This window comes from Cyprinodon tularosa, unplaced genomic scaffold, assembly GCF_016077235.1.
Source record: "Cyprinodon tularosa strain WSP-4 unplaced genomic scaffold, ASM1607723v1 ctg374, whole genome shotgun sequence".
NCBI classification, from domain to species: domain Eukaryota; kingdom Metazoa; phylum Chordata; class Actinopteri; order Cyprinodontiformes; family Cyprinodontidae; genus Cyprinodon; species Cyprinodon tularosa.
Window position 1 is genome coordinate 242,175 of NW_024039090.1, and position 21,307 is coordinate 263,481.

Consider the following 21,307-nt stretch of genomic DNA (forward strand, 5'->3'; position numbering starts at 1 on the left):
AGCGCGTTCACGAGTCTACCGAAACCGCGGCAGACCAAACCAGATGAAAGTGCGCATTCAGCGTCTGCTCTGCCAATAATGCAAGCGTAAAAGAAGAAATGTGCTGTTTACCTGTGCAAAGAAAGAAACAACGAAAGAAAAATGTCTGAGGACTTCAGTGTTGAGGAAGAGCATAAGTTCTTTGCCGAGCTGAATGCGCTAGTTTGGTCTGCCGGCTTCCGTAGCGTCGTGGGCGCGCATGTGCGCGCTTTCAGGAAATCCTATACACTACTGTATATGCTCTAAAAACATTCTAAATGACTTAGTTTCGAGTAAATTATGGACGCTACCCACTCAGGACACTTGGATTACATTGGACGACAGTATGGAGGAATATTGACACGTTTTTGTGGACTTTTATGGACCTTTCTGTCTCGGTCACCATAGACCTCCATTATTTGAATGTCAGCAGACAGCAAGAAGCCTCCCAGATCTCCAGATGCATTTGAGATATCAAAAAAGTACTCCAGAGTGTTGTTCAGCATGGGGGTGAGTAGAAAATGAAGGATAATCATGTTTTGGGTGTACTATTCCTTTGTCAGAGTTCTGCTACAGCAGGGTTCACACAGGAAGGAGTAACTCTAATTTAATGCTTTTTAATGTTCTTTTAATGCTCTTACAAATAATTTTAAGGCCATTAACAAGTACTCTCATGACTACATGACTCTTTCTGAACAGAAATATATATATTGCGATATAATATATCAGAGTAACTTGTTTTTATAAACTTTTTTTTAATTTAAATTAAGGATTTTAAATGCCATGGTAATCACATTTAATAAATTTTAATGCCAATTAAGGCCTTTATTTTAAAACATCATAATTTGATGACTTTTAATGATTTTTTATGACCTGCGGTAACTCCGTATAAAGGGCAAACATGTAATAAATACTTATAGTAGCTGTGTTATTTTAAAACACGTGAATGTAAACTACTGTTCTGCGCATTTTGAACCTTTAAAGACCGCTCATATTCAAACTTTTGAAAGTACTTTAAATATGAAATTATTACATACTGTTCAATAAATGATAAGTGTTTTAAATTAAGAGTAATTTTAATTTGAATGTTCTTTACTGGAGATATCCATGTTTGTCAAAGAACACTACTGCCACCTAGCGATTTGTGACATTATGGTGATTCCAACAACGAACCCGTCCGTGGAGGATCACGAATTGGCAAGGTGAAATAACTCATTTTTTTCCCACTTTCATCCGATGTATTCAGAATAATTTGACATTTAAATATGACTTCCCTACAATTTTAATACTCAGAGCTCGGTAAACGCTCCACTGGAAGCTGTCGATCCTGAGAACAGACTAGACTGCTCTCTGTCTTGTCTGTTCTTGTGAATTGGAACAGTACTAGGGCTGAGGCTGATGACGTTTCACGAGTACACGAGCACATGAGAACGCACAAGTACACATCTAGAAATGGCAAATGAGTTGAATTCAGCCATCTCTGTCATCAACTTGCAGCTTTCTAAACACAATGCTGGACATAGAAGATAAAATGCTTTGCAGTGGCAGCGAACTGATTAAAAATGTAAATGTTCGTGTTCATCTATAAGCAAATTTATTTAATCCTCATTTTCCTTTATATAAACAGTGAAGCTAACGTTAGCTTAGCTAGTTGTAAATTTAACTTTAATCATTTTAGAGCATTGCTGTCAGGATGCATTCATCGTCGAGTTAAAACTTGTTCATTTAATGATGACTTTATTTAACCTATTTTTAAACCTTTAACAGAGCAGCCATTAGCCTGAAGATTAAGATGTGTGAGTAAAACCTTCAGCAAAATGGTTCATGTTAGGAAAACGATCCCAGCTGTCGGTTTTAGAGTGAAGCACAGATCTCTTGTAATTTGGTTGCACTGATGTCTTCTAGCTACAGATGGGAACCAGCTCCTTTTGTGACATGGAGCAGCTCTAGCAAACAAATCTACGCCTCGTTCAGCTCCTCTCATCCCCCGCCTCCAGACTGACTGACGGTTGTGCTTGTGTTTGAAATGCTGGCCCATGGAGTCGGTAGCTGTTAGGCTCTGTGTTTTTTCCTTCTCTCACCATGTTCCTTCATGCACCTCTTCACTGCACTGAAAGGACTTCAGAGTACAGTAGGACACTTAAAGACAGAAGACAAACAAAAACACTGGTATGCACGCGTTCACACTCCAGAGTGGGTGCAAACGGGAGGGGGGCGGCCAGCCTCTTCATGTCAGTTGTTCTCAAACAACGCTAGCAGGTCGTCGTTGCTGTTGTTCGGGAGGTCGGGGGGGTCCCAGATAAGACAGCAGCTCATCTGGGTTGGTCAGCTCAGGAAGGAGCTGGAGGACAAACAGAAACCAGGTGGAGTTAATGGAGCTGCTTTACCATTCTGGTGAAGTATTCTAACCTTCAAAGACTCCAAGTTCAGATATGTAGAAATGATAAATATAACACAATCTGAGAATATTTTAAGATTGTCTGAGGCATTATTCTTTTAATGGGCAAATAACCGAGAAATCAAAAATCAACAATAAAAACAATAAGCAAAATTGCTATTGGTCCTCAGGAACCTGAGCAACATTTCTATTGGTCCTTAGGAACCTTAGCAACATTTCTATTGGTCCTCAGGAACCTTAGCAACATTTCTATTGGTCCTCAGGAACCTGAGCAACATTTCTATTGGTCCTCAGGAACCTTAGCAACATGTCTATTGGTCCTCAGGAACCTTAGCAACATGTCTATTGGTCCTCAGGAACCTTAGCAACATGTCTATTGGTCCTCAGGAACCTTAGCAACATGTCTATTGGTCCTCAGGAACATTAGCAACATGTCTATTGGTCCTCAGGAACCTTAGCAACATTTCTATTGGTCCTCAGGAACCTTAGCAACATGTCTATTGGTCCTCAGGAACCTTAGCAACATGTCTATTGGTCCTCAGGAACCTTAGCAACATGTCTATTGGTCCTCAGGAACATTAGCAACATGTCTATTGGTCCTCAGGAACATTAGCAACATTTCTATTGGTCCTCAGAAACATTAGCAACATTTCTATTGGTCCTCAGGAACATTAGCAACATTTCTATTGGTCCTCAGGAACATTAGCAACATGTCTATTGGTCCTCAGGAACCTTAGCAACATGTCTATTGGTCCTCAGGAACATTAGCAACATTTCTATTGGTCCTCAGGAACATTAGCAACATGTCTATTGGTCCTCAGGAACCTTAGCAACTTGTCTATTGGTCCTCAGGAACCTTAGCAACATGTCTATTGGTCCTCAGGAACCTTAGCAACATTTCTATTGGTCCTCAGGAACCTTAGCAACATTTCTATTGGTCCTCAGGAACCTTAGCAACATTTCTATTGGTCCTCAGGAACCTTAGCAACATTTTTATTGGTCCTCAGGAACCTGAGCAACATTTCTATTGGTCCTTAGGAACCTTAGCAACATTTCTATTGGTCCTCAGGAACCTTAGCAACATTTCTATTGGTCCTCAGGAACCTGAGCAACATTTCTATTGGTCCTCAGGAACCTTAGCAACATGTCTATTGGTCCTCAGGAACCTTAGCAACATGTCTATTGGTCCTCAGGAACCTTAGCAACATGTCTATTGGTCCTCAGGAACCTTAGCAACATGTCTATTGGTCCTCAGGAACCTTAGCAACATGTCTATTGGTCCTCAGGAACCTTAGCAACATGTCTATTGGTCCTCAGGAACCTTAGCAACATGTCTATTGGTCCTCAGGAACATTAGCAACATTTCTATTGGTCCTCAGGAACCTTAGCAACATGTCTATTGGTCCTCAGGAACCTTAGCAACATGTCTATTGGTCCTCAGGAACCTTAGCAACATGTCTATTGGTCCTCAGGAACATTAGCAACATGTCTATTGGTCCTCAGGAACCTTAGCAACATTTCTATTGGTCCTCAGGAACCTTAGCAACATGTCTATTGGTCCTCAGGAACCTTAGCAACATGTCTATTGGTCCTCAGGAACCTTAGCAACATGTCTATTGGTCCTCAGGAACCTTAGCAACATGTCTATTGGTCCTCAGGAACCTTAGCAACATGTCTATTGGTCCTCAGGAACCTTAGCAACATGTCTATTGGTCCTCAGGAACATTAGCAACATGTCTATTGGTCCTCAGGAACCTTAGCAACATTTCTATTGGTCCTCAGGAACCTTAGCAACATGTCTATTGGTCCTCAGGAACCTTAGCAACATGTCTATTGGTCCTCAGGAACCTTAGCAACATGTCTATTGGTCCTCAGGAACATTAGCAACATGTCTATTGGTCCTCAGGAACATTAGCAACATTTCTATTGGTCCTCAGAAACATTAGCAACATTTCTATTGGTCCTCAGGAACATTAGCAACATTTCTATTGGTCCTCAGGAACATTAGCAACATGTCTATTGGTCCTCAGGAACCTTAGCAACATGTCTATTGGTCCTCAGGAACATTAGCAACATTTCTATTGGTCCTCAGGAACATTAGCAACATGTCTATTGGTCCTCAGGAACCTTAGCAACTTGTCTATTGGTCCTCAGGAACCTTAGCAACATGTCTATTGGTCCTCAGGAACCTTAGCAACATTTCTATTGGTCCTCAGGAACCTTAGCAACATTTCTATTGGTCCTCAGGAACCTTAGCAACATTTCTATTGGTCCTCAGGAACCTTAGCAACATTTTTATTGGTCCTCAGGAACCTGAGCAACATTTCTATTGGTCCTTAGGAACCTTAGCAACATTTCTATTGGTCCTCAGGAACCTGAGCAACATTTCTATTGGTCCTCAGGAACCTGAGCAACATTTCTATTGGTCCTCAGGAACCTTAGCAACATGTCTATTGGTCCTCAGGAACCTTAGCAACATGTCTATTGGTCCTCAGGAACCTTAGCAACATGTCTATTGGTCCTCAGGAACCTTAGCAACATGTCTATTGGTCCTCAGGAACCTTAGCAACATGTCTATTGGTCCTCAGGAACCTTAGCAACATGTCTATTGGTCCTCAGGAACCTTAGCAACATGTCTATTGGTCCTCAGGAACATTAGCAACATTTCTATTGGTCCTCAGGAACCTTAGCAACATGTCTATTGGTCCTCAGGAACCTTAGCAACATGTCTATTGGTCCTCAGGAACCTTAGCAACATGTCTATTGGTCCTCAGGAACATTAGCAACATGTCTATTGGTCCTCAGGAACCTTAGCAACATTTCTATTGGTCCTCAGGAACCTTAGCAACATGTCTATTGGTCCTCAGGAACCTTAGCAACATGTCTATTGGTCCTCAGGAACCTTAGCAACATGTCTATTGGTCCTCAGGAACATTAGCAACATGTCTATTGGTCCTCAGGAACATTAGCAACATTTCTATTGGTCCTCAGAAACATTAGCAACATTTCTATTGGTCCTCAGGAACATTAGCAACATTTCTATTGGTCCTCAGGAACATTAGCAACATGTCTATTGGTCCTCAGGAACCTTAGCAACATGTCTATTGGTCCTCAGGAACATTAGCAACATTTCTATTGGTCCTCAGGAACATTAGCAACATGTCTATTGGTCCTCAGGAACCTTAGCAACTTGTCTATTGGTCCTCAGGAACCTTAGCAACATGTCTATTGGTCCTCAGGAACCTTAGCAACATTTCTATTGGTCCTCAGGAACCTTAGCAACATTTCTATTGGTCCTCAGGAACCTTAGCAACATTTCTATTGGTCCTCAGGAACCTTAGCAACATTTCTATTGGTCCTCAGGAACCTTAGCAACATTTCTATTGGTCCTCAGGAACCTTAGCAACATGTCTATTGGTCCTCAGGAACCTTAGCAACATGTCTATTGGTCCTCAGGAACCTTAGCAACATTTCTATTGGTCCTCAGGAACCTTAGCAACATGTCTATTGGTCCTCAGGAACATTAGCAACATTTCTATTGGTCCTCAGGAACATTAGCAACATTTCTATTGGTCCTCAGGAACCTTAGCAACATGTCTACTGGTCCTCAGGAACCTTAGCAACATTTCTATTGGTCCTCAGGAACCTTAGCAACATTTCTATTGGTCCTCAGGAACCTTAGCAACATTTCTATTGGTCCTCAGGAACCTTAGCAACATGTCTATTGGTCCTCAGGAACCTTAGCAACATTTCTATTGGTCCTCAGGAACATTAGCAACATTTCTATTGGTCCTCAGGAACCTTAGCAACATGTCTATTGGTCCTCAGGAACCTTAGCAACATTTCTATTGGTCCTCAGGAACCTTAGCAACATTTCTATTGGTCCTCAGGAACCTTAGCAACATGTCTATTGGTCCTCAGGAACCTTAGCAACATGTCTATTGGTCCTCAGGAACCTTAGCAACATGTCTATTGGTCCTCAGGAACCTTAGCAACATGTCTATTGGTCATCAGGAACATTAGCAACATTTCTATTGGTCCTCAGGAACCTTAGCAACATTTCTATTGGTCCTCAGGAACCTTAGCAACATGTCTATTGGTCCTCAGGAACATTAGCAACATTTCTATTGGTCCTCAGGAACATTAGCAACATTTCTATTGGTCCTCAGGAACTTTAGCAACATTTCTATTGGTCCTCAGGAACCTTAGCAACTTGTCTATTGGTCCTCAGGAACCTTAGCAACATGTCTATTGGTCCTCAGGAACCTTAGCAACATTTCTATTGGTCCTCAGGAACATTAGCAACATTTCTATTGGTCCTCAGGAACCTTAGCAACATTTCTATTGGTCCTCCGGAACCTTAGCAACATGGCTATTGGTCCTCAGGAACCTTAGCAACATGTCTATTGGTCCTCAGGAACCTTAGCAACATGTCTATTGGTCCTCAGGAACCTTAGCAACATTTCTATTGGTCCTCAGGAACCTTAGCAACATTTCTATTGGTCCTCAGGAACCTTAGCAACATGTCTATTGGTCCTCAGGAACCTTAGCAACATTTCTATTGGTCCTCAGGAACATTAGCAACATTTCTATTGGTCCTCAGGAACATTAGCAACATTTCTATTGGTCCTCAGGAACCTTAGCAACATGTCTATTGGTCCTCAGGAACATTAGCAACATTTCTATTGGTCCTCAGGAACCTTAGCAACATTTCTATTGGTCCTCAGGAACCTTAGCAACATTTCTATTGGTCCTCAGGAACCTTAGCAACATTTCTATTGGTCCTCAGGAACCTTAGCAACATGTCTATTGGTCCTCAGGAACCTTAGCAACATGTCTATTGGTCCTCAGGAACCTTAGCAACATATTGGTCCTCAGGAACCTTAGCAACATTTCTATTGGTCCTCAGGAACCTTAGCAACATGTCTATTGGTCCTCAGGAACCTTAGCAACATTTCTATTGGTCATCAGGAACCTTAGCAACATTTCTTTTGTTCCTCAGGAACCTTAGCAACATGTCTTTTGGTCCTCAGGAACATTAGCAACATTTCTATTGGTCCTCAGGAACCTTAGCAACTTGTCTATTGGTCCTCAGGAACCTTAGCAACATGTCTATTGGTCCTCAGGAACCATAGCAACATTTCTATTGGTCCTCAGGAACCTTAGCAACATTTCTATTGGTCCTCAGGAACCTTAGCAACATTTCTATTGGTCCTCAGGAACCTTAGCAACATGTCTATTGGTCCTCAGGAACCTTAGCAACATGTCTATTGGTCCTCAGGAACCTTAGCAACATGTCTATTGGTCCTCATGAACCTTAGCAACATGTCTATTGGTCCTCAGGAACCTTAGCAACATGTCTATTGGTCCTCAGGAACCTTAGCAACATGTCTATTGGTCCTCAGGAACCTTAGCAACATGTCTATTGGTCCTCAGGAACCTTAGCAACATTTCTATTGGTCCTCAGGAACATTAGCAACATTTCTATTGGTCCTCAGGAACCTTAGCAACATTTCTATTGGTCCTCAGGAACCTTAGCAACATGGCTATTGGTCCTCAGGAACCTTAGCAACATGTCTATTGGTCCTCAGGAACCTTAGCAACATGTCTATTGGTCCTCAGGAACCTTAGCAACATTTCTATTGGTCCTCAGGAACCTTAGCAACATTTCTATTGGTCCTCAGGAACCTTAGCAACATGTCTATTGGTCCTCAGGAACCTTAGCAACATTTCTATTGGTCCTCAGGAACATTAGCAACATTTCTATTGGTCCTCAGGAACATTAGCAACATTTCTATTGGTCCTCAGGAACCTTAGCAACATGTCTATTGGTCCTCAGGAACATTAGCAACATTTCTATTGGTCCTCAGGAACCTTAGCAACATTTCTATTGGTCCTCAGGAACCTTAGCAACATTTCTATTGGTCCTCAGGAACCTTAGCAACATTTCTATTGGTCCTCAGGAACCTTAGCAACATGTCTATTGGTCCTCAGGAACCTTAGCAACATGTCTATTGGTCCTCAGGAACCTTAGCAACATATTGGTCCTCAGGAACCTTAGCAACATTTCTATTGGTCCTCAGGAACCTTAGCAACATGTCTATTGGTCCTCAGGAACCTTAGCAACATTTCTATTGGTCATCAGGAACCTTAGCAACATTTCTTTTGTTCCTCAGGAACCTTAGCAACATGTCTTTTGGTCCTCAGGAACATTAGCAACATTTCTATTGGTCCTCAGGAACCTTAGCAACATGTCTATTGGTCCTCAGGAACCTTAGCAACATGTCTATTGGTCCTCAGGAACCTTAGCAACATTTCTATTGGTCCTCAGGAACCTTAGCAACATGTCTTTTGGTCCTCAGGAACCTTAGCAACATTTCTATTGGTCCTCAGGAACCTTAGCAACATGTCTTTTGGTCCTCAGGAACCTTAGCAACATTTCTATTGGTCCTCAGGAACCTTAGCAACATTTCTATTGGTCCTCAGGAACATTAGCAACATTTCTATTGGTCCTCAGGAACCTTAGCAACATTTCTATTGGTCCTCAGGAACATTAGCAACATTTCTATTGGTCCTCAGGAACCTTAGCAACATGTCTATTGGTCCTCAGGAACCTTAGCAACATTTCTATTGGTCCTCAGGAACATTAGCAACATTTCTATTGGTCCTCAGGAACCTTAGCAACATTTCTATTGGTCCTCAGGAACATTAGCAACATTTCTATTGGTCCTCAGGAACCTTAGCAACATGTCTATTGGTCCTCAGGAACCTTAGCAACATTTCTATTGGTCCTCAGGAACCTTAGCAACATTTCTATTGGTCCTCAGGAACATTAGCAACATTTCTATTGGTCCTCAGGAACCTTAGCAACATTTCTATTGGTCCTCAGGAACATTAGCAACATTTCTATTGGTCCTCAGGAACCTTAGCAAAGAGTCTATTGGTCCTCAGGAACCTTAGCAACATTTCTATTGGTTGTATTAGCATTGGAGCGTTAAAAATGGGATCTGGGAAATTAAATAAAAAAATTATGAAATTATGAAACAGGATGAAAAAAATTTTTAAAGATAAAATCTGTAAAAAAGAAAAGAAAGTTTGAAAAGATAAAAATTCAAATAAGAAAGTAAAAAAATACAAAGCTTTGAAAATAAATGAACAATTTGAGAGAACAGAAAAGTTTTTTTTTTCTTTTAACACAAAATATGTTCTTTTTATTTCACCCATAATAGGAAAACTTGAACTCCATAATTCTGCAGGGCATTCCATAGATTGAGCTAAATGATCCAGGTCAGAGAACACAACTACTGCTCGTGAGCTTTATTTTCTCACTGTGAAAAACTTTAGAAAAGTTCCAAGACGAATGAGCAGACATAATAATTCCTCTATTTGAAAATGCTTAAAAAATGTAAATACCCACATTTCTACTGATTTTTAACAGAAACTGTTTGTTTGTATTTGATTGTTGGATTTTTACTCACATCTAGAGCGTGATCGGCCCCGTCCCCTCCAGGACCACCCAGACCGAAGGAGCCTTCCCCCTGCAGCCGCGAGTTCTGTGTAGCTGAGCTCCGCTGAGCTAGCGGGCTCCCAGCCTCCCCGAGACTCTGGTTGTTATGGACTCCTGATACGTGCTGCTGCAGGATGCTGTGGGAGTGTTCGATTCCCCCACTGTGGGCCCCCTGAAAGCAAAGATAAGATGATAATAATGATTTCTGCTGCTGATTTTCTAACCAGCTTCCTGCAGACAACATCCTGCATGATTAAGACTTCATCTTCGATTTAATAAATGAATTAATGTTCCTGCATGTAAGCATATCATTAATTAGTTTCAACTGTCATACATTCATCAAAACCAAGGAGGCGGGACTAGAGCTGTTCTCATTCAAATCCTGACGACTGATTGGCTGCTTTTAACTGAGCATGGTAAGAAAACGTCTTCTTGGTTTTCTTTCACTCTGTTGCTATTTTTTCTAGAAAAGTTGCAAATACCTTTATAAATCATGTTGGGATTAATTAACAGGACATTGTGTGAACAATTCAATCTTCTATATTAACAGCTTGGTTTCTAAAAATTAACGAGAGTGTTTCAGCTTGCGTTAGTGGGCGGAGCTAGCTTTGATTCTGCTAAAGTCAAAAGAAAACCCCACTCACATCTTTATTTGTTAAAGAGGTTTTAAAATCATTCAATCCAATTATTTTCTCCAATTAAGCCAATAATTTGTCAGTTTGTTCCAAATGATATTTCAAAAAATACTTCTGACCAAAAAAAAAGTTAAACATTTGGGAAAAAAACCCTCTAAAATAATTCGTTTTTGCTCCTATGTTTCTATACTTTTGTCCAAAGAGAGCTTCAAATGTGTCCAACCTGCTCAGACTGGTAGGGGAGGGGCGCCGGCGGTCCGGAGGATGTGTACTCTCCGAGCGTCGGGGTCCCAGGAGTGTTGGGGAAATCTGTAAATCCAGTTTGGCCAGAGAATCCCTGGCTTCCTGCCAGAGTGAAATAGAGCAAACATTATGTTGGGCTTCACAAGCAATTGGATGAACCAACATGGAATAGATTGGAACAGGATGCCAGTTTGATTTCCAGACTGAGACCCCCTGCTGGCTCGCTATAAAGCCTCAAGACCCTCACTTCCCCCTCTTTTACCCCAGAGATCGGTTCTACAATTAGGCCTTACAAGTGGGAACATGCTAACATGCTATTACAACTACCCTTTTAAAACCGTGCTGAGATCGGTCCGAGCATGGTAACCGAGATAGCTGTTGAGAGTAAATGATCCGCACAACTGAACCGGACCGTACTAGACTCAACTGAACCGCGCTAACATGGTAGTAGTTCATCAGTAGGTCTGGGTTCAGTTCTGGCTCGGTTCTCAGATAACAAAGAGCGCATGAGCAGAACGCATCATCTCCTTACAGTCAGCCTCTGTAATCATGAAACTTCAGACATTCATAAAAATCTACCTACCCTACTGTGCCACACTATTTCCAGTGATGATTCTGCTTTGTAGTCTGGTGAACCTTAACTCCTGTTGTTGTTTCCTCCGTCTGTAAGCCCTGATTAAACTATCGTTTGTCGTATCCACCTTCCTGTTAAAATTGAGTTTTTCCTCTCCACTGTCGCTGCAAGCATGCTTAGTGTGATTGATTGCCTTCGAGTCAACACTGCAAAAACGTTCTGAAAGTTAGTAAAAATGTCTTTAAACAAGTGTATTTACCTTAAATTTGAGTAGGAAAATAAGATGATCTGCCAATGGAATGAGCATTTTTACCCTTAAAATAAGATAAATTAGATATTATGCGCTTGAAGTAAGAGACTATAGTCTATTTTTCTTATTTTAAATGTAAATTTTCTTGTTCCATTGGCAAAGAGTCTTACTTACCTGCTCAATCCAAGAAGAAATGCACTTGTTTTAAGAAAAATTTACTTACTTAGATTTACATTTTTTGCAGTGAATAAGACGATGTAATCAACTGGTTTTCCTTAGATAGTAGACTGTATGATCAGGTGAACTGTAAAGTGCGTTGAGATGAGGTGTTGTGAATTGGCGTTATATAAATAAACTAAATGGAATGTTACGGGCGCCGCCATATTGATTTGCTTGTTTTCCTCTAGAGAGCAGTAGTACCGTGCCAGACCTGGTACCTCTCAGATTTCCCTGCCAGATGATATTTCATTATTTTTCACTCATTTCATTCATTCAAACAGCAGGAACTGATAGTAATCACATGCTAACTGCATGCTAACATATCCTAAGCCTTTGTAGCTAAAATAAAAAAAAATAAAAAAATAATAATATATATATATATATATATATTAGAATTGTTAATCTAATTGGTTTATTGATTTCTGATATTAGAAGCCAATACAAAAGAAGCCATCTTTGTTCTGATGAGGTGAGCTACTCCAAGCCAACCTGATCTATATAGTTAATAAAAGGTGCGGGTGCGCTACCTGGCCGGCTGTAGTCGGGCGTGTTCCGGCCCCCTGCGTTCAGGCTCTGGTACGGGGACGACGAGGGCCCCAGAGCTGCGATCATTTCCATCACATTAGGCAGGACCATGTGGCTGGGACTGACTGTGCGGCAGCGTTTCAGGACCGGACCGTCGGGCTCCTCTTTTATGTGTAGGTCGGGTTTGATCGGCACCGGCCTCCAGCCACACACCGGGTCGATGGTGATCTCCTCGTAATCAGAACTGAGGGAGAAAAAGCAGAACAGCCAAGTAAGACTATGAACCACTTCTTTACTAAGATCAGATTTTCTCTGCCTTCAGCTCCATCTATCTTCCCACCAACCCTGATGATCATCGGCCTTTTGTGCCATTTGACTCTCGTTAAAACAACCTGAGGTAACGGGAAGTGCATTTGCTCACCACCTCCTGCAACAGTGCAGACGTTTTTGCGGGTGATTGACAGGTCGAGTTGCAAGAGTTGGAGACGCATTAAAGAGAAAGAGAGAGAGAAATGGCGCCTTTTCCAGGACCTGGTTTGGCTACAAGGCTTGGCTAACTGCATGTAGCGAGGCTAAAGCTTTATTCTGCTTTCCCTGTCTGCTTTTTCAAAGGTCAGGATCTGACCCAGCATGGATAAAGACAGATAGGACTGATTTAAAGCACATTTTAGAAAAGGCAAAGAATGAACAATCTGAGATTCACATGGAAAATAATATAATATAGTTTTTCTAGATTTTTTTTAGTTTGTATATATCAATATATATTAATTATGCTCCATTGTCAAACTGGTACAATTTAAATTTTAGGTTTAACGTTTAGGAAAATATGTGTTTTTATAATTTTTTTTTTTTTTTTGGCATTCCTATAAATATACTGGTGCTATAACTTAGTATACATTTGATTGGTTTTTGTTATACGTCTATTTTGAATTTATAGCCTGCCCTGGAGAAAGCTCCACCAGCCGCACCTGAAAAAAAGTGCATTTCTTCTTGAATTGAGGAGGTAAGTGAGACAAATCGCCGATAGAAGACAGTTTACATTCAAAACAACTGCATTGCCTTATTTCAAATGCATATTATCTAATTATCATGTTTTAAAGAGTAAAAATATTCATACATTGGAAAATCATCTTATTTATCTGTTCAAATTAATGGTAAATACACTTAATTTAGGAAATATGTCCTTATTCCTAGATCATTTTTCCAGTGTGCTGACCAATATTTAAGCAGTTAATGCATCTGAACTTACTTCTGTATGTAGACCAGAATCCCCAGCATGTACTGGTCCACCTCCAGGCCTTCTAGCAAAGCTGTTTTACTGCAAACACCAGAGGAGACAGTTTGTTTCAGGCTGATTTAATAGAAAACATGCATTTGTGTCGCTGCACATACTTGCACACAGGGCACCTCCATGTCCCTCTTTCACAGTTCAGTTGCAAATAGGACTCCAGATCAAAACACTTAAAAAAAAAAAAAAAAAGAGAGACCGGTCCAGGTTAGAAAAGATTCAGCACCAATGTGGACGTCCAACACGACCGCAGGTGTGACCTCACCTGTATGTGTCTGCAATCGTGGCCTCTGGCCGGCAGCTGGATTCGTCTGAACGTGATGGGACATTTGAGGGACACTTTGATTGCCGTCTGTTCTACTCCGTCCTCTCCGTTCAGGCCAGGCGTCCCGGGGATTGTGCCGCTGCTGAAGTTTCGCTTTACTGGAACAGAGACGCAGCGTTTTTGTTTTGAAACAATCAAGCTTTTCCTTTAAATCCATCAGATAAAAACAGATGCCCTCAAAAACAAACAAAACTGCCTGGTTAGAAAATCCAAAATTTGAATCCTAAGAGGGGCAGGTCTGGCCAAGTAGCTGTTGCTCCATAATTTAACTCCAGTCTGGCTGCTTTATGCATTATTGGGTGTAAAGCTGCATATATTAACTGGGTTATTCGTAATTAATCTATTATTGAAATAATTATCATCAACTAATTTAGTAATTGACTAATCGTTTACTGGAGTATAGAGACTATACCACTGATGGCTTCAGTGGTATTGAGACAGGATCCCAGTTTTATCTGCTTAATGTTTTTTTAAAATAAATAAAAACGAATAATCTAACTTTTACGGCTGAGTTTATCAGTTTTTTTTTCTAATTCTCATTCTGATTTTTATAAAAAGCTGTAATTTTAACTTACATTAAGTTAAAAATATGTAAAATTCCTAAATTATGAATGTATATTGACCTAATGTACCAAATAATAGCTTTATCTGATCTTTTCCATATTTATATAGCTATGGATTTGGATTTTAAAGATCATCCAAAAGAACATTTTAAAGCCTAAAGTAAGTATTTTCAGTTGGAAGACATAATTTTAATTAATCGAAATTTTACCTTATGCAGCTATCCGAATATATTTGAACCTGTAGGCCTGTTTTTTTGTTTCATGCTTTTCTGTACCCCCATTAAACACGATGCACAGCAGGGGTCGGCAGCCCGCGGCTCCAGAAACGCATGCAGCTCTTTAATGTCTTCCTTGCTTTTTCCAAAAATAGAAAAAGATGGATTTTGTTTATTTTAATATGCTGTGCAGGAAGACAAATAAATATCCATTATTTTTCCCAATGCTGTAAAAAATCTGTATGATAAATAAATTTAAAGTCGTAGGGAAGCAGCTGTTCCAACCATTGCATTTCCGAATTCTCCTGAGTGGTGCACGACTTTACACGAGTGAATAAAGTGAATGTGATTGGTCGATTATCAAGGGGGCGGGATTGTTGTGGTGGAAGGTTCGCAAGCAAGTTTGGTTGTCGCCAGTTTGTCTGAAGCATCTTGCTTACCAGTTAGCAACTTAGTGCTAGTAGGTTCCCAACGGGAAATGACATTGGAACCAAGTAGCACTAAATTGGTGACTTAGAAACAACGCTGTCAAGGAACGCTATGGACAGAGGAAACATGCAAGAGGAGGAGAGTTTAGTGAAGGAGGTCGTGGATGAGTCTCCTCAGTCATCAATTTTTTATTTAGAGGAGGAAAGCGGGGACGAAGTTGTTGTGGAAGAGGACGCCAGGGCGGCAGAAGCTTGGTTTGGTGTAGAAGGCTTCCAGCCGTACATGTTTGAGCCCTTGCCTCGCAACGCTGCCAGTTCTGTTAGCTCTACGCCTGCTGAAGACACAGACGTCCATCCCCGTGAACACTGGGACATAATGATTTCTTATTTCAACTATTGCGTATATTAGCTGCGACATATGAATCAAGATGCTATGACCAAAAAAATTTGATTGACAGATGACCGTTGATATATGATTGGCCAAATTTAGGTGTTCAGGTTGATGTAGAACTAACTGTCCTGCAGAAGATAATGAAAAAAAATACAGATTTTAAGACAGGATTTTTTTTCAAATAGAAATTTTCTAAATTTTGGGACAATATAATCTGGTAAAGAGTAGATTTATATACATGTTTAAGCCAGAATGAATTGACATTTAAATATGATTTCCCTACGACTTTAAGCCATTAATGTAAACAGTTTTGTGAACAAAGATTTGCATCATAGCCTGCAGCCCACGTTACAGCGCAGCGCGGCGTGGTGCCAGGCAGGTGGCTGCTGTAAACAAAGCGGCGGTGTGTGTCTCAGCCATGGATCCCAAAGGGAAAACAGGAAGATAGCTGATGAGAACAGAGGATTCAAAGAAGAATGGAGCGAATCCTTTGCTTTCATTATCAATGCGGAACGATTGCCTGCATGTTTACTTTGGAATGAGAAGTTGCCAAATAATAAAAAGGAGTCCTTTGGAAAGGCATTTCCAGGGAAGGCTGCTAAATATAAAGTTGGGAGGGAGAGAAAAAGTGTGATTGCAGAACCTCTGGGTAAATTAGAGGAGAGCAAAGATAGATTAAAGAAGTGGATTTCATCTCCAAACTCCACTACTGCTGCTAGTTTGGTTGCAAGCATAGAAAACCGTTCACAGATCCAACAGGTAGCGCTCTGATGCAGGGATGGCAACTTTCATTTTTTTCCCAAATCCTCAAAATAAAAATAACACAAAAGATCCGATTTCTTTCTTGTGTTTCTATAATTTCATTAATGCAACCAAACCTAATACATTAATATTGTAATAATATTATATATCTAAGCACATGTAGTCCTTCTCTATAGTGGTCTAGTACGGTTAGTGTTTCCATACGAGGCTTATAGAAGACTTTTACATTTTTGGGGCTCCAGGCGGATTTGTTGTTTGTTTTTTTTTATCCAATATGGCTCCTTGAACAGTTTAGGTGCTGACCCCTGTTCTACTGCGCGACTTTTCCTACATAAAGATTTAACTTTTGATATTATGGAGGTATGAAGCTAAACGGACTGTTTGGGAGGAGATGAAAACGTCGACATTTATTCTCGTCAGGCAGCAAAAGTTTCAGCTGCAGCTTCATAACTCTCAACCAGGCTGCTTTTCTGAGGTTTAGCTAACAGGATAAGTTTAAAACTGCCGTCAGGCTATGAAATGAAAGTATTGGTGAAAATTGGAGATTTTTATATGGATTTATTATACTCATGGTCAGGTTAGGTGAATGGAGCGGAGCGGCGTGCAATTCCCGCTCCCCCCAAAGTTGCGCCAGGACGCTCCGCTCAAAATCCACTTTGCGCTCACCTTAATTTTCCTGCCGCTCCGGCGAAATTGCTCCATGCTCGCTCAAATTTTCAGGAGAAGGCATTTTCTGACATTTTTCCTTCATGTAATTATGCCAGGGCCCTGGGACACATTGCGTTTGATTTAATGATACATACATGTGTATTGTCTTATTTAGCCTATTTAGCGAGTAACGCCTCGCTCCATTCATGTTTTCCCGCGTTTCCTATTTAATTATTAATTCATTTTACTAGACTACATTAAAAAGGGTCATATTAAACAGGATAATAGCGTATAATGCATGTATGTGATCAGTTTTCAAAAACAGGCTCTTACCACAACCATCATAAACCCACTCTGTATTGTTAAGTATATTAATGTTTTTAATGATAGTTTATCCCACTTTTATTACACAATATGTAATCCTCATCTTGGTGATTCTGTTGTAAAGTTGTAACATTGACTATAACAGATTATAGGCACAGACTACAGCATAGGCACTGGCAAACATGAATTTAAATAAAGTGGGAGCGAACTGCAGCGGAGGGAAATCCTCGCTCTACCTTTGAATTGAAAACTGCTCTGCGCTCCATCATATTTCTTCTGCTCCGCTCACATTCTATGCTCATGGTTTTATAAATATCCGAATGTGAAGCATTTATTGACATATATCCTTTAGTTTCTGTAAAGCTTTTCTTTCTTGTGGCAGTTGATGCAGATTGTTCCTGATGCTTTTTGAGAGACGAAGCCTTTTCCTGTTTTCAGGCGTCCTAAACAACATCAGGGGGATTCTCTGGCTGGCCATCAGGGACTCAACATGGCTCCCACTAGAAAACAGTAGACATCTGTTCCACCGGCAGTGTCCTCATTGTTTTTCTCTGCTCACTGCAGCAGGAGTTAAGAACTGGTTTTTGCTGAGTAGTTCCAGCTCAGTCAGACTGGGAGTTTCCTTTGACTGGACCGGTCGAACAGGAATAAGCTGGGATTGAAACTAAAGTAGCTTCAGAATGTGAAACCAGGCAGCAGAAGTTTTTGGTTTAAAGGGCAAACAGATGGAGGAGAGGACATGGTGGAATAAAAGTCTGATTTTTGGATAGAGGACAGGTCAGACTTTCAATTCTAGATGGTAGAGGATGGAAGAGAGCTGCAAAGCTGGGGGTCTTGTTTCATTTCAATTCAGTTTATTTCTATAGCAGCAATTCACACCAATGTCATCTCAGGGCACTTTACAGTTCTCTAGTGGTGTAAATCACACATCATGGCGATTCGATTCAGTATCAATTTCCTGACCCAACGATTTGATAATTTTCAATACTCAAAAATACATTGTCTTCTTTATCCTCCGCCATGTCTGTCTTGCCTATGGTTTACGTGAGTGTGTGTGTGCAAGCGGAAAGATGGTAGTGGCTAAAGGAAGCCAGGTAGAGGGGCAAAATAGGTTTAGCGCCACCAAAGAACGGGAGTCAGACTTACGTCCAGGAGCAAATGGATGAAAATAGACCAGAGGAGAAAAAAAAACATGAATCGATACTCTTTCTGACGTGTCGATGCATCGGATCATCGGCTGTTGGATCGATGCATCGATACAAAACGATTATTAGTTACACGCCTACAGTTCACCAGATCATACAGTCAAATTTATTCAAAGTTTATTACCTATGGAAAACCAGCTAATTGCATCGACTCATTGACTCGGATGCAATCCCTCACACTAAGGATGCTTGTAGTGACAGTGGAGAGGAAAAACTCCCTTTTAACAGGAAGAAACCTCCAGCAGAACCAGGCTCAGGCTGACTGGGGTTCAAGAAGACTGAAGTAGGCACACAGAAAGCAACTGTTAAAGGCGGTCCCGTCCAGGAAACACACAGCCAGGAAGACGAGCTCCAAGCCAGCTCCCACGTCAAAGGATGAAGAGAGCACATCCAGTTAGTCACAGTCAGAGAAACAGGACATTTTAAAATTCAAGTTTCAAATTCTGCTTTAAGCTTTAAAAAAAGAGATTTATAATTTTTTATAAAAAAAAAACATTTGAATTAAAAAAAATCTTATTGTTACTGAGTAATAATAAGTGATCTGTAGTTATATGGACTAGTTTTCACACAATATACATTATTTTCTACACTCTGGTGATTTTCAGAGAACTGAAGTAAAGAAGTATGGACCCTACTAAAATCTAAAGCTCAGTAAAAAAGGACTAGGTATAGAGAAACAAACCTGTTGATTTGATTGTTACCTCCCCAAGATGGATGATGTTTTGTTCTTGCATCCAATTAACACCTTGCTCTCTTTTAGGCTCCGCCTTTAAGACTGGATGCTGCTTCCTGAGTCTGAGCCCAATTAAGATCACCTGAAGACTATAGAAGGCATGTGAAGCAGTACTTCAGGGCTTTTTTGAGCCATTTGTCTGCCATACATCTCTGTGTTAATTGTAAAATCTAAAGGGGCTGTCAAGATTGCAACTATGTAAACCTGATTGGATGGTTCTTGTAGGGGAGAGCTGCCTTTTTGTTTAACCCCAGTTTTCTCCTGTTTATGTGTTGGTTAGATAGGTTATTTTGTAGGTTTCTATATTTTGGTTTTTATATTGAGTTAGGTAAGGTTGAGTTAGGTTTTGTCTTTAGGGGTTGTTTTGTTTGTTATTTTGGCCTGGGCTCTCCCTGAAGCTTTTACCATAATTTATTCAAAAGAAATGGCAGAATAAAACTTTTAAATGCCCTTTTGACTCCTTCGTTCATTGTCTAAATTTATGTTGGTCCCTTACTCCCCCTAGACTCAGCCAGGGGACGTAACATGATCCTACACTTCAGTCTCCTACTTTAACTGCTGTATATTTTATTCATATTTTGTCAAGTGCTAGATTACTTAAAATCGTCATTCATTTACAAAGTGAATTAACCTAGTCCAGATAAAATAAAAATGAGATACCTCGTAATAACTGCTCAGAAATACCACTATTTTTTCAATATCTGGTGCAGGTCCCTCACCTCCACTGCTCTCAGCTCAGTGAATAGGTGGGCTGGTGAAAAAAAAAAGGACTGGGTATGAACCTGGTATGTCATTATGTATTTGTATGTTTTAATGTCCATCAGTTTTTAGCATGAAATATTGGGGATCTGGAGAGTGAGTAGGGGTGTAAATAATAATCATTTTGTATCGATGCATCGATCCAACAGCCGACGATCCGATGCATCGACACGTCCGCAAGATAATCGATTCATGTTTTTTTTTTCCTCCAGTCTATTTTTATCCGTTTGCTCCTGGACATAATTCTCCTCCCGTGCTGCGGTGGCGCTAAACCTATTTTGCCCTCCTACCTCGCTTCCTGGTTATACTCTTACAGCAGTGTGTTGCAGTGAGCTTGACACAGACATTTTTGATTTATGCTCAATATTGAGGTGTGGTCTGTGCTACACACTGTGGGTCTAGATACGGCAGAGGCGGCGAGTAAGTCGGGGCAAGTTTAGTCCGACAACGGAGGGACATGAGGGCCAAAAAGAGCGGAGATCCAGGTGGAAAAAGGGTCCCAGCGTTCTCGCGCACCTCGCTCTTCTAGCGGGTCAAACTTCACGAGTTGTTTTCTTCAACTTCGGTCATAAAAACAAAACAAGCCGGCCTCCTGTCTGCGGCACTGTCTGCGGTCAGCTACAATTTGGGAGAGGTGCAGCGGAGCGTCTGTGGAGGGGGCGGGGACGTCTGGAGCCGAGGTATTGCATTGCACTCATTGCACTGATTATGTGCAGGATTTTTGCAGTATTTTTTGATGCAACTTTTCTACTTCTGTTATTTGCTGTTGTTTCTAAAAAAAAAAAAAAAAAAACCATAACCATATTACAGCTGTCATTGATATATTTCAAACTTGAAACTTTGTTTAGCCTGTAAGGTGTAAAAAAAAAAAAAAAAAAAAAAAAAAAAAAAAAAAAAATTAATTGATTAATCAAATCGAATCGTATCGTGGTGTATTCTTGAGTATCGAAAATAATCGAATCGTTGGGTCAGGAAATCGATACTGAATCGAATCGCCATGATGGATGTGATTTACACCACTAAGAGTGAGCGTGTGGAGATACTGAGATGCATGACTCTCGCACCCAATGGGTGAGAGTTGACCGCCCTGGATGTCATAATTATGAGACAGTTTATCATATTTAGGTAATCAGGAAGGACAGTCATTGCTGAGCTACGCTACATGAAACATGAACAATGAGTGAGTTTTCAAATTTAATCAGCTTTTATTTCTTTTTAGGTTTGCAACACTGGAAAATACTGAGTTTCCTCAATGTGGATGGAATGAGGTTGTCAGCATTGCACATTAAGTCTCTAG

The 21,307-nt window shown here is 40.6% G+C and overlaps 1 protein-coding gene across 1 annotated transcript in view; it reads right to left on the reverse strand.

Annotated features, from left to right (window-relative positions):
• Window positions 1–1,243: 1,243 nt before the first annotated feature.
• zmiz2 (zinc finger, MIZ-type containing 2) overlaps window positions 1,244–21,307 on the reverse strand; it is a 76,624-nt gene continuing 56,560 nt past the window's right edge. The window contains 8 exon segments of the mRNA XM_038296679.1: window positions 1,244–2,310; window positions 2,312–2,359; window positions 9,895–10,095; window positions 10,782–10,903; window positions 12,372–12,613; window positions 13,619–13,687; window positions 13,762–13,829; window positions 13,923–14,080. Coding sequence (XP_038152607.1) covers window positions 2,251–2,310; window positions 2,312–2,359; window positions 9,895–10,095; window positions 10,782–10,903; window positions 12,372–12,613; window positions 13,619–13,687; window positions 13,762–13,829; window positions 13,923–14,080 — 968 coding nt within the window. The 3' untranslated portion in view covers window positions 1,244–2,250.